General features: G+C 40.0%; 1 protein-coding gene across 1 annotated transcript in view; it reads right to left on the bottom strand.

Annotated features, from left to right (window-relative positions):
• Positions 1-12,875, bottom strand: part of ANO2 (anoctamin 2) — a 323,597-nt gene that overhangs the window by 44,686 nt on the left and 266,036 nt on the right. The window contains exon 20 of the mRNA XM_058559006.1: positions 3,940-4,085. Within this exon, the coding sequence (XP_058414989.1) occupies positions 3,940-4,085 (146 nt within the window). The remainder of the gene's footprint in view (positions 1-3,939; positions 4,086-12,875) is intronic.

Here is a 12,875-nt window from a genome sequence, read left to right as displayed (position 1 = left end):
AACATTACCTTAGAGAGTGAAGGGGATAATCCAGAGACAAAAGGAATGAAAGGAATCTAACTCACAAACATTGTCCTTGCATGTATATAAAATACGAGATAAAATAATCACGTCTCTGAAATGATTGACAGCTTAGCAAAATGGCCTAAACTTCTGTGAGTGAGTTTCTGTGGAATCCAGCTTGGAAGACCCATGTGTGATCCCGGCTTCCTCCTCTAGACAAGACTGAATCAATATCAACTGAATTGTTGACTGAATTAATATCAACCTGAAATGTTGACTGAATTAATATCAACCTGAAATGTTGAAGAGATGGTCCTGGTCTCTAAACTTGTTCTTCCCTCTAGGTGCTTAATAAATGTTTGGTGAATGAAACAATGAATGAATAAATGGATAAGTCCACCTGTGTTTCCTCATTCCTTCCTTAGTCTCACTATATCCCTTCTGCACTTGCTCCCCATTTCCTCGAGGGAGACAGAGTTCATACATAATCATAGCATTGGCTAAGATTTTAAAACTGCTCCCCAAGGCCTGATGTGAAACGCAAACTTGTCTGAACTTCAGAGTTCTCCATTAATCCCAGGTCTTTATCTGAACCGCCCCTACCCAAAAACCACCATTTGCTGTGTCAACAGTTACTCATGGCCATGAGCCTCTTTGCCCTTGTTAGTCCTTTTCCTTGGAGTGCTCTCCCTTACTCCTAATGTTAACATGTAGACACTCAGAACCAGAAAGGACTTTGGGGATCAAGTCCGACCTCCTATCTAGAGCTGGAAACCTCTTCAGAACATCCTTGACCCACCATCAACCAAGTTCTGCTTTGAGAATGATCCTTCATTTGCCAGTTAAAATTATTAAAAACATCTGTATTAAGAAACCTTCCTTCATTAGTTAATAAACTCATTCATTCATTCACTCATTTTTGTTTATCAGACATATTGAGTGTTTGTTACATGCCAGGAAATGTGCTGGGCCCTGGAGGATATGAAGATGAATAAGCCATGGTCCCTACTCGCTGCTCTTTAGAATCTAATAGACTGGATCTGCAGAAGAACAGATATGTGAGCCATTTACCATCATCCTCTAAGATACACCATCAGTGTGTGTACCAAATGCAATGCTGGGAAAGAAAAGCAAATAATTAATGATTCTTCTCAGGAGGAATGGGGCTTGGTCTAGGAAGACCTCACAGAGGAAGCACTGAAAAGCTAAATCTTAAAGGATGAGTCTGGAATATTTAGGTCAACAAGGTAGAATGAGGTGGGCATAGGGGTCTGGGAATCCCAAGCTTATTGTACACTGATAATTCTTCATATCATGTGACTTCAGTATACTGAATAATTTGTACCCACTGGAAGAGCATTTCATATATTGCCTGTGACTAGGTGAATTGGTCTAATCCTTTCAGAAAGCAATTTGGTAAATTAAATCAAGAACCACACAATAGCCATACCTTAGATCTAGTAATCACATCTTTGGGAATCTATCTTGAGGAAATAATTACTAACTGTGGAAAAGATTACATATATGAAGATAACATATATTAATTCATTAAAATAGGGGAGATTTTGGAAAAGGAGCCTCCAATACACTTCACTGGAAGACAGGTAGATAAACTATGGTACATTTATTAGAGGGATTATTTATTATGCAGCTATTTGTTTTGAATATTATATAACTTGGAAATATTTATTCATATAGTGCTAGCTGAAAAAAGAGAAACAAATGTGTGCATATGATCACAACTTTATTTTAAAGATCATATACACAACAAAAAGTGTGTAAGAAATGGCACCAAAATGCTAATAAAAGTTGAGCTTGAATGAGGGAAGTTTTGGGAGCCATGTTCCCTTCTTTTCTCTATTTTCCAACTTTCTTTTATATGGTTGTTTTGCTCCTTTATAATCTGTAAGTAGTTTTTGTTTGTTTTTTGTTTTTTTAATCTATGGAATGAATTTCACTCTCTGCAATCTTGGTTGAACTTCTTCCAGAAATCACCAAGTTTCCTAGTTCGTGTTTTTCTCCACTTCTCATTACGTTGTAAGTGCCCAAGTTTGAACACATAGTGGGTGTCTATTCAGTAATATAGTGGCTGACAAAGTACAACATATTCCCTATACTCTGCCTTCCTTGGGCCTCAAGATCATTAAGAGAAACAACACTTGACATGTAACACAGCTTTTGTATGTGCTAGACACTCTTCTAAGCACTTCATAGACATTAATTCATTCAATACAACAATCCCATGAGGTAGATATTATTATTATTTTTGTACAGCTAAAGTAAATTGAGACACATAAAGATTAGTCACTCACCCAAAGCTGTCCAGCTAGTTGGTATTAGAGCCAGAATTTGAACCCAGGGAGTATGGCCCAAGGGTCTCTGCTCTTATTCACTCAGAAGAGGAAGCTTTGAAATAGCCAGCCATCTGGATAGACAGGCAGACAGGCATGTAAAACCTACACAGATAATTGAGTGGTGGATGGGGGATTGGAATTGGAGGGTGGAATTTGAGAGACAGAGCTCAAGGATTTCTAATCTAACCCTCTTCCCAAACGGAGCCTCAGTCTCTGCCAGCAATTTCTTTCCAAGAGGGTGGCAGATATAGAATGACATTGAAATACGAGCAGTCCTCTCTGTGTAAATGTCAATTCAGTGTTGGAGAGGGTTAGAGGTAGCGCTTAGCTAAAGGTGGGAAGTGTAAAGGAAATATGTGTTTACATAAACTGGGTCTTGATAGTTTCTGTGCCTATTGTTCCTGACATAATGATTGTTTCTTCTCTAGTGAGTTTATTTAGATTACAAAGCTCAGGCTTTGTCTGGAATTTTAGATACCACAAAAATAGAACAGACCTTTTGTGGCCATCTAATCTAAACCCTGTCCACCCCTCTACTCTTAACATACATACACACATTCTTATAAACAGAAGAGATATAATATCCGCTAGAAATAAAAAGTGAGGTACCTGGTGCATAGAGATGCAGTGGTGGCCTCCTATTAAAAGTGATTAACCAAAGGAGGCAGGAGCCATTATGCAAACACAATGATAAGTCCAATGATATTAAGTATTGAGTGATTCTTTTGTTGGATCTGATTGATACTTCTCCACACACTCTAGATTGAGTAAATGTTTAGATGATAGGTCCAACTTCTTGGACTTATGTTTTTAATTCATAGCTCCAAGTCTTGGAAAGAGGCTTCTCAAATATCCACCCCAATAAAAGATTAGGATTATTCACAAATAGCCAAGAGTTTGAAGGCAGTTGTTCTAAGGTAGGACACTTCTCATAACGGAGAACTCACGGCTTCCAAACCACATCTGAAAAGATTGTGTTCTATCAGCTGGTACTACACGCACTCCTGCTTTCAAGCCTTATCCAAGAACAACCAGAGGCTCTGTATTGTAGACACCTACCCCCTACACAAAACATCCTCAACGTTTTTAGAGAAAATCTGCCATTTTACCCAGCCCCACCTAATCAGAGTGCAGGACTCTCCTATATTCTCCATGTCAAAGATGTACATATCCTTGTCCCAAGCATCATAAAACTACTTTACTCTTCCTTAATGGAAACTATATTCTTAAATTTCAGACTTTACCATTTCCCTTTCAGCTTTATTAATGATAGAAACCATGGGAAGGAATCTGTGAGACCAAACTTCTCATTTCCCCACAGATGAGAAGAGGCCCAAGGAGAATAGGGCATCATCCTTATATCAAGTTGGTGATAGAGTTGCTCCCAGTTCTCATTCCAGGGTACTTTCTGCCCCACCCTCCTCAACTTTCATGTGGCACTGAAGGTGACATTGTGTAACCATGAAGCCCCAGAAGGAGCAGAGGCTGCCCCAGTCATTACCCTAACCCCCTCCCTTCACCCCTCTCCCAGACCCCTTGTCTGAACCTGCCCCCAGTGGAAGGGAATATCATGGGATCTTACTCATTTCCATGTACTCTGGAGTCAGTCCAGTGTATGGTTCCAAGCTGTAGTCTAGGTCCCACTGCTCTGGATGCTTTGAATGGGCAGAGTCAGTTTCTCCAGGTTCTGTCTCATCTTTCAGCTTCCGAAATAGTTTCTTTAGCTTCCTGGGAAAGAAATGGACCAGTCACCAAAAACCTCTGGAGGATAGAGTTAGTTCTGTAGACAGACAGAAAGAAAAAACTAAATTTTGACACTAAACCCATTTCTGACTCAAAGACAGATAGAGGAACACTAATGAGACTACTTTTCTCTTAAAGACACCTGAGGAGGTTCTTTATCAGGATAATGAAAGGTTCCCCTCACAAAGGATCAGATTTATTTAAACCCAAAGAAACTGAATTCTTCCTGCTGTTTGATAAGCAACAAGAGAGTTGGCCCTTCCTGCCAAATACTGAGACCATCCTATCATCTAACAGGTGATCTATTCACCCTCTTCATGAGGAAGAAAGGATGTCCAGAAAGTAGTAGAAAGATGCTCTCCTCTCAGCTCAAAATTTTCAGGTCTTAATAACATAAACAGCATCATATTTCCATTAAAGCCAAGCTAAACATTGTCTACCACTGCTATGGGTTGAAGTGTATCCCCTGAAAATTCATATGTTGAAGCTCCAACCCCCAATGTGACTGTATTTGGAGATAAGGATTTTAGGAGGTAATAAAGGTTAAACCACAAAGGTGAGGTCCTAATCCAACAGGATTGGTAGCCTTATAAGAAAGGAAGAGACAGTGATCTCTCTCTCTCCACCATGTGAGGACACAGCGGGGAGGTGGTCATCTGCAAGCCAAGAAGAGGGCCCTCACTGGAAACCAAATTCTGCCAGTTCTTGATCTTGGACTTTCCAGCCTCCAGAACTGTGAGAAAATAAATTGCTGTTGTTTAAGTCACCCAGTCTATGGTATTTTGTTATGGCAATCCGAGTAGACTAAGTTAACCATATTCAGAATTTGTTTGGTCTAGAATGATAACAAGATAATAGTGGTCCAGCCTCTCAGGGTTGCTATGAGAATTAAGTGAAACAACATTTATACAATCCTTAGCACAATATCTGGACATAGTAAGCATTCAATAGATGATAGCTATTATTATTTTTAATATTAAATGCTAAAATATGCTTGAGGGTGTAGAATTTTCACACTTCCCATTGATACACAATAGGTGAAGGAGCAAGGTGCCAATTCTGCTAATCAATCTAAGAGAAAGTTTCTAGGACATCAGCAGAGAACTAACAGCAGAAGAGTCAGAATCATAGACTTGAAGACTTTAAAGTGATTTTGAAATCCATGCTCCTTCCAAATGCAGGAATCCCTCAGACACATTCCTCACACAAGATCATCCAACCCCTGTTTAGCTATTTCCAAAGGAGCACTCGATATCATTAGGCATCTCAATCTATTGTTAGAGAGTGCTTCTGACAGTTAGTGGAAATCTAAGCGTTCAAAATAATTTTTTGATCAGTGTCTTGTCTAATATCATTTGCCATCAAGAAGATGTCATATATTGTAGTGAGTAAAAGTCTGACCTTTGATGTCAGAAAACAGTTGTTTAAAACCCAGTTTCACAACTCACCAGCTATATTTTCTTGGGAGAGTTATTAAAACTCCATAAGCTTTAATTTCCTTATCTATAAGATGATAAAATAAATGTTAACTAGCCCACAGGGTCAGCTAAAGAAGATAATCTATGTAACATGCTTAACTTGGGACTTAGTACATGCTAAGAGCTCATAAATATATCTATCACTATCCCTATCATCATCATCACCATCACAGAGGATTTAAAGAATGAGTTGAGATACATAGAAGCAGCAGTAAAGTAAAATATTTTATAATAAAATAGCAAGCAATAATTCTGTGATAAGAAATTGAGAAAAACCTAGATGGAGCCTAAAGATTTTGAAGCCAAACAGTGTGGACTGGCTGAGACCTTGTCTGTGAGTCAGGACAGAAGGAGAGGATGAAGAAAAAAAATAAAGAAGAGAGAGAAAAGAAAAGAAGGAAGGAAAAAAAGGGCAGAAGAGAGGGAAAAAGGAAGAGGAGGTCTAGAACCAGAACCCAAATTGAGACTTTTCCTCCAGGTACTGGTAATCAGAAAACTTGGCCTAATCTTTAGCAAAGAATAACGAGTGCTTTTAATTAGACATGGAAAATTGAACACATGCTTATATCCCTATCCACTTCTGAAATGTTACTAAAATGACAGTGAATGAATTTAAAAATGTATAAAACCACAAGGTTAAAGAAAATAGTCATGAATACAGTAGTATATGAGAATTGTTAATAAATATCTTGAAAGATGGACAGTGGATGATGGATTTAGTAAAATTGTGATGGCTGAATACCAAGCGCCTATAGTGAAAGATGGCAGAGAAAAGCAAGCCAATAAATGCTGCAAAATTTCAAAAAAGCTCAGGAATTGCAGGCACCAGGTGTCACCAAAGGCAGGGGGTAGTGATGGATCAATGCACAGTTTAAGGATCAGTAGATCCTAATGCCTCTGTCCACGTATATTGCCCAGGTGACTATCACTTCCCAACACCAACAGGAGCAAAAACTTTATTCAGAGGAGAAAATGAACTGGGGAAATTCTAAATCTGAAATAAATGCAATAAAATGATAGGAAGTTAAAAATCCATAAACTCTCAGAAAAAAAAAAAGAACAAAAGACAAATAAATGGACAATAAGAAAGGAAAGATAAAAAAACTAATCAATCTAGGAACTCCAACATTTAACCAGAAAGAGAAGAGAGAGAAAATGGTGGAAAATAAAATACAAACAAATATAAGAAAATGCTCCAGAGGTGAAGGATGTGCATTTTCTAATTAGAAGAACCTACTCAGCATAATGATCAAGAAGAAGAACCTCCACCAAAGCATATTACCATGAGATTTCAGAACTCTAGGAATAATGAAAAGGATTCCAAAAGCTTCCAGGTCCAGAGGGACAAACATAGATTCTCTAAACATTATTTGGAACCAAAAAGATATTAGAATTCTCAATAGCAGTCCTTGACACTAGAAAACTCCAGGAAAATGTGTTAACTTTGAGAAGGCAAATGATTTTTAGCATAGAGTTCTATACCCAGCCAAAGTATACATCAAGTGCAAAGGCAGAATAAAGACATTTTCAAACATGCAAAGTTTCCAAAAAGATATCCTTCTATGCATCCCTTCTCATGATGTTCCTGGAGGTTGAATTTCACCAACCAAAGATACACAGCAAGAAAGATAACAATACAGAATCCAGCAAACAAGGAATCCATCAGAAAAAGGAGGTTTTGGATTTAACTGGGATTGGTAACTCTCTAGAAGGTGTAGTGAACAAACAGTTCTGCTTTGAACAGGAGAATGAAGGGTTTCTAGAGGATGGTCTCCAGGAAAAGATAAATGTGACTAATAAGACATCTTATGTGTTTAATGAGGTAGTCTAGCTGGGAAAATGGACACAAACAAGGGTTACTGATAATGTGTAATAAGTATTATGAAGGAAGAAGTTTAGGTAATCATGAGAAAATAAAACAAAGAAACATAACCTTACTTAAAGCAGAAGTTTTCCCCAAGGAAGAGATGTGTAAACCAAACAAATGATGAAAGATGATAGAAGAAGGCTGGGAAAGAGGGAGAGTGGTGTGACAGGTAAATGTGTGTTCTAGGCAGAGGGAATTATTTGTGCAACAGCCATAGGCAAATGTGAGAATGGCTCATAGAGGGGACTGAAAGGAGTTCAAAATGCTTGGAGCATAGAGTAGGAGAGAAAAAGTGATGAAAGATAAGACTGAAAAGGTAGTGCAAGTTCATGGCATCAAAGACCTTGTAAGCCATTTTATGCAGTGGTTCAGGTGAGAGATTATGGCAGCAGAGTCTAGGGGGATTGCAATGGACACCAAGAGATGTAGACAGATTGAAACATACTTAGGAGGTAGAGTTAAGAAGCTGGTGGTGAATTGTATGTAGAGGGAGGAGAATGAGGAACAAAGGATGATTCCCAGGGTCTTTGGGCATGCGTGTGTATGGTGGTACAGCTAGGACAGGGAACACTAGAGAAGATGAGGGAGAGGAGTTGTGAGATGGAGGAGCCCATGGGACAACTAAGTAGGGACATATAGTAAGCAATTTTATATATGGGTCTAGAGCTTTGGAAACAGGTCTGTGTTGGAGCTAGAGATCTGAGAATAATCATAGAAAGAGCAACTGAAACCCTAGCAAAGACACCACCTGTGGATGGAGCAGAAGGGAAGGAATATCAGCAGTTAAGAAGGAAGAGGGAAAGGAGATTTCAAAGGGCAAGGAAGGAGCAGTCAAAGGAACAGAAGGCCACTGTGAGACTATGTGGCAAAGAAGGCAAGAGCAGAAGTGGGGCTTAGGGGATGACTTTGTGGTCAGCAGTGTACTCCACTGCGGGTAGGTCAAAAACAATGAGGGAAAAAAACATCCACAAATAATTCTTGTAAACCCCTCCTTCCCAGAAGTCTCCCTCCCGGAGATCTCAGCGACCTTTAAAAAAATTAATAAAGAAAGTCCCTCAAGAGTGGGATTTAACAGGAATCCTGCAAGTTGTATAACATACAGATGGGCCATTTGGAAAACTTCAGATTGTGATTCCGACCGTATGATGCACACGCTCGTTAAAATAACTCCTTTGATGTTACTCCCTTATCCTTTTCATCTGCTATTTTTCTGTCCCTTTTTAATAAGTCTGAGAAAGTCTGGCCGGAAGGCTCAGGGCCTTTCCTCTGCTTGTGTCCCATGGGCTCACTCTGAGACCTTGGTGACTGTCTGTCACACCTTGGGCCTCCCTGCCGCAGGAATCTGGGCTCCAGGCAGTTCTTCACAGACCCTGGCTCCACATGCCTCGAGCCCCATTAAAGAAGGCAGAACCAAGCCCTAAATGGGCCAAAGAGAGAAACACATCAAGCTCCGAGCTATGTATTCCTTTTCTTGACACCTGACAAAGTTCAAATTTGTTCCTTAAACTTTTGTCAAATGGCCAGATTCCACTGTATTTGAGAACACAGACCTCTGCCTGTGATGGCTTTAAAGAGAGACTGTTTTATGTCTTGAAATGTAACATTTATCACATGTCCCCAAAAAAGAAGAAAGTTTATAAAATCTTACCAGCTGAGTCCAGGGGTATCTTACAGCTATTTTGGGATGTGATTTGGTGCTTTTAGTAAGAATAACGATGGGGGAACATTTTGCCAGTGGAAATATTCACCCGTCTATCTGCTCTGTCTGTCTCAGACTTTGCCCAGGAGATAATCTGGCACTTGAAAAAGACAGCATTTACCCTTTCACACACACAAATCCATCTCCCTGAATGACAGAAGGCCCATTTCCAATTTTGCTTCAAGGAATACTGAAGCTACTTTGAGATAAAATTACAGCGAGGATTTGGGATGTGGTGTGGCATGTTTAAGGGGCACCATGCAGGTTGGATCCAAAGTTTATGGGGAAAGGCGGTGCAGGGAGGAGCGGAATGAGGGAAACCCCCATCAGTGACTCAGGTAATAAATAGCATGAGATCAGATTCTGTCATGCTGCTCGCCATGTCTGAAGTCATCTCAGAAGGCGCTGCCGATGAGCATTATTCTGGAGCCTGTAATGTTTAAAACCTCCTCTCCAGAAAGCATCTGCCACAACTATGTCAGCCCCAGGAGTCCGGGGTTGTATGAGTGGGGATTGTCCAAGACCAGACCACGCAACCCAGATTTATCTATTATCCTGTCCGCATTAGTCTCAGAGCCGCCTTTCAAGAGCCTAGTGCCCCAGTTTTACTGCCCCCCTTGGCAGCATTTCGTTTTTCCATCTCCAGGGACTCTGAACCAGGCCTAGCAAAGGTGGGACATGCAGCTGCCTGGTGCAATGTGCCTGGACAGAGGTGGGCTTCTGCAGGGGCCCTGTCTGGGGCACCTGCCAGATTTAGGGGTAGCAAAGGAAGAGGACTGAGAGAGCTGATGAAGCTTAGTCAAGGTCCCAAAGGCAACTGTACAGTATTCCTGGACATGCCAGGTATCTGTGCCAGCCCTGTGGAGACCTGTTGGGACTAAGAGGTGATAATACTGCTCTAAACCAATGTTTCCCAAGCAAAGTACACATTCCACTAGCAGTCCATGTGACGCCTTTGGAAGGTCTCTACACTCCTCGGCCTTACATCTCATTTGAGCACCTGGGGGAGTTATTTTCTTTCCTGTTCTCATTTGGTCCCTCTGATTGCAGTCAAGGAGAAAATCCCCGTCTGCTGCTGGGACACCTTTAACAGCTCCCCCGTGCTTGTGCGTCTTCCTTTTTAATAAAGAGAATGCGGGTCTTAGGCTAATGTCATTGGTTAATAGTGTTTTGTTTTTGCTGTATTTCTTTCTATTGTTATTTGCTATTCCTGGTAACTGATAGTGTTAGTTTTCCATTTTCAGAAATGTTATGGGTTTAAATAAAAAGTGAATTGGTTTAGAGGAAATTAGTATGTAAATAGCTGTTTAGGTAGATGTGGAGAAACATTTTAAAAGTTGGCTCACAAATGACTGAAGATTGGGAAACAATCTAATTCAAGAAGCCTGCTAGAGTGTAAGATTCTCAAAGCCCTCAGAATTGCAGTTGTGGTAATTTTTGTAACATGCACACACATACACATACTCACACACACAGAATCTAATCAGAATGTTGCACCGTCAGGGAGATAGATAAATTATAGCTGACTACCTACTTACTAAAAAATGTCAATTCAGTAGTCTTTAACATTTTTAAATTTTCTTTGGAAGAATCTTAGAACATCGCTTTCAGAAGTAGATGATGCCGCTGAGATTGATCAACCTTACAACTGTATTACCTTATCATATTTTTTACCCCAAATCTTCTTGTCTATTATGATCACCTACCTAACTCCTCAGACTTGCTCCTATTTTTAAAAATCAAATCTTGCATTTAAGATTAATATTTATCTCCCTTGGGGAAAAACTTTGATGCAGGTTCTGAAAGACGTAAGAGCTACAATGTGAACCAAAAGCCATTAGGCCCAGAACAGAAGAAAAAAGCAGTGTTCCCGAGGTGGTTTTCTCAGTCTTACTCCCTGGACTTGTAACACTACGAAAGCATCACTTGTAAACACAAATCCAATGACACTCAGTAACACCTTGGCTACCTGTAACCCCCAAGAATGGTTCTTCCTTTCTCACATGTCCGTATTTTCTATTTTCTAGATAGCTGGGCATATATCTAAGCTGTATTTTTACATAACCGTGTTGGATAAAAATCTTTCTAGAACAACTTTCCCAAGGTCACACAGTAAGTATACCGTAATGCCTGGATTTAAACCCAGATCTGTTGACAATCTCTGCCTTACAGAGGTGTGCTACATCCACCAAAGAGTTAAAGACCACTGGGTCTAATTTTTATAATTTATACTACTTCTTCCTCACTGTCAGGCTCAACTGTCTTTTCTCTTTTGACCATGAAAGACTTCCTTTTTTAATTGCTTATTTTATGTTTCTCAATCATGTCATACATAAAGGTATCGCCAGGTGCTTGAACTCTGGATTAGATGGGTCTAATTTATTGAGAGTGGGCTCTGAGTAGGGAGGGAAAGATCCAATAGTCATAATCATAGTACTTTCATGTGACAAACTCAAAACCCAACCTGTGGAATTATAGAGAATGCTGGAGATGAAAGGCCTTGGTCTAAATGTGGAAGAACTTTAGCTCTACATCCCTGAATTTAACTACATAATTATGTTGTATGTGTCCTTTAGACTAGAAACTTAAATGAGAAAAAACCTTTTGAAACAGAAATGACTTGTATTGGAAATCATTAGTGACTAGTTTCATTGAATAGATGAGAGGTTCATAGAACGCTGGAGCTGAAATGAAAGCACCTTAGAGATGATTACAAAGCCATCATTTTCATCAAGAGATGAGGACAATGAGACTTAAAGAAGTGACTTGCTCATAGCTTTATACATTAATATGTAATTTCCATCAATTAAAGTGTGGTGTATTAAACACACATCAGGCATAAGCAAGAAAGTTTAGCCTTCAAGGCAAACAGCTGTGTGTTAGTTTTACCTGTTATGGAACTGATGGAGTTGATGGGTGAGGAACATGCCAACACACTGTCCGAGCATATGCCTGAGTTCTTGCCTCTCTCACACTCTATAAAAGGCTTCTGGGTCCAGAGAGATGGGCTAAGTGGTAGAGCAGATGTCTAGGAATGAAAAAAGGGCATCTCATGCCCACAAGCTGTATACAATTCCATCCAGAGCAGAATAACAACATACTGGAAAGACCGGTGTCTTCTCCACATGTTTAAAAGGGAATGGAGACTTTCCTTTGTAGTAGCGGTGGAGGGGCTGGTGTCACAGCTTCAAAGGGGCCATATGTGGCTTTGTTGCATCTTTTTTGGTCAGTATATTTTCTGGATATTTGTCCATAACAAATGTGGGATCCCTGAGATGGTAAGCTTCTAGAGAACAGCAACCATGTGTTTTGCCATCTTTGCTTGATAACTATCACTGAGTGACTTTCAATCAAAGCCGGGAACAGAGCAGTTGAGAGTTGAGTTTCTCAAGACTGACAATTGCCTGACTGATGACTAGAGGCTAACTTAAGCAGAGAGGTGGAATGAGACGCCCAGACACCAAAGTTCTCACCAATCCTCCTCCAAGAAAAGCATGTGCCCAAGGGCCCCCTGAGATTGTCCCAGTGTAGGGGCAGAAAAACACCCTAAGCATTCAGTCTAATTAATGGTTGTTGGTGGTGAGACCCATTCTGAAGACTGAGATGACAAAGCGTTATGAAGGAATATTGAGGATTCTCATTCCTTGAAGTAGGGCTCTCATTAAAAAGGGTTTCTCTTTTCAGGTAAACTAAATTTTTTCCATCATAACTTTAGCTCTGTAAGTGTGTTT

The sequence above is a fragment of the Diceros bicornis genome, chromosome 17, assembly GCF_020826845.1.
Source record: "Diceros bicornis minor isolate mBicDic1 chromosome 17, mDicBic1.mat.cur, whole genome shotgun sequence".
Lineage (NCBI taxonomy): Eukaryota > Metazoa > Chordata > Mammalia > Perissodactyla > Rhinocerotidae > Diceros > Diceros bicornis.
The sequence above is the reverse complement of the archived record's forward strand: the minus strand, read 5'-3'. Positions and strand labels throughout refer to the sequence as shown.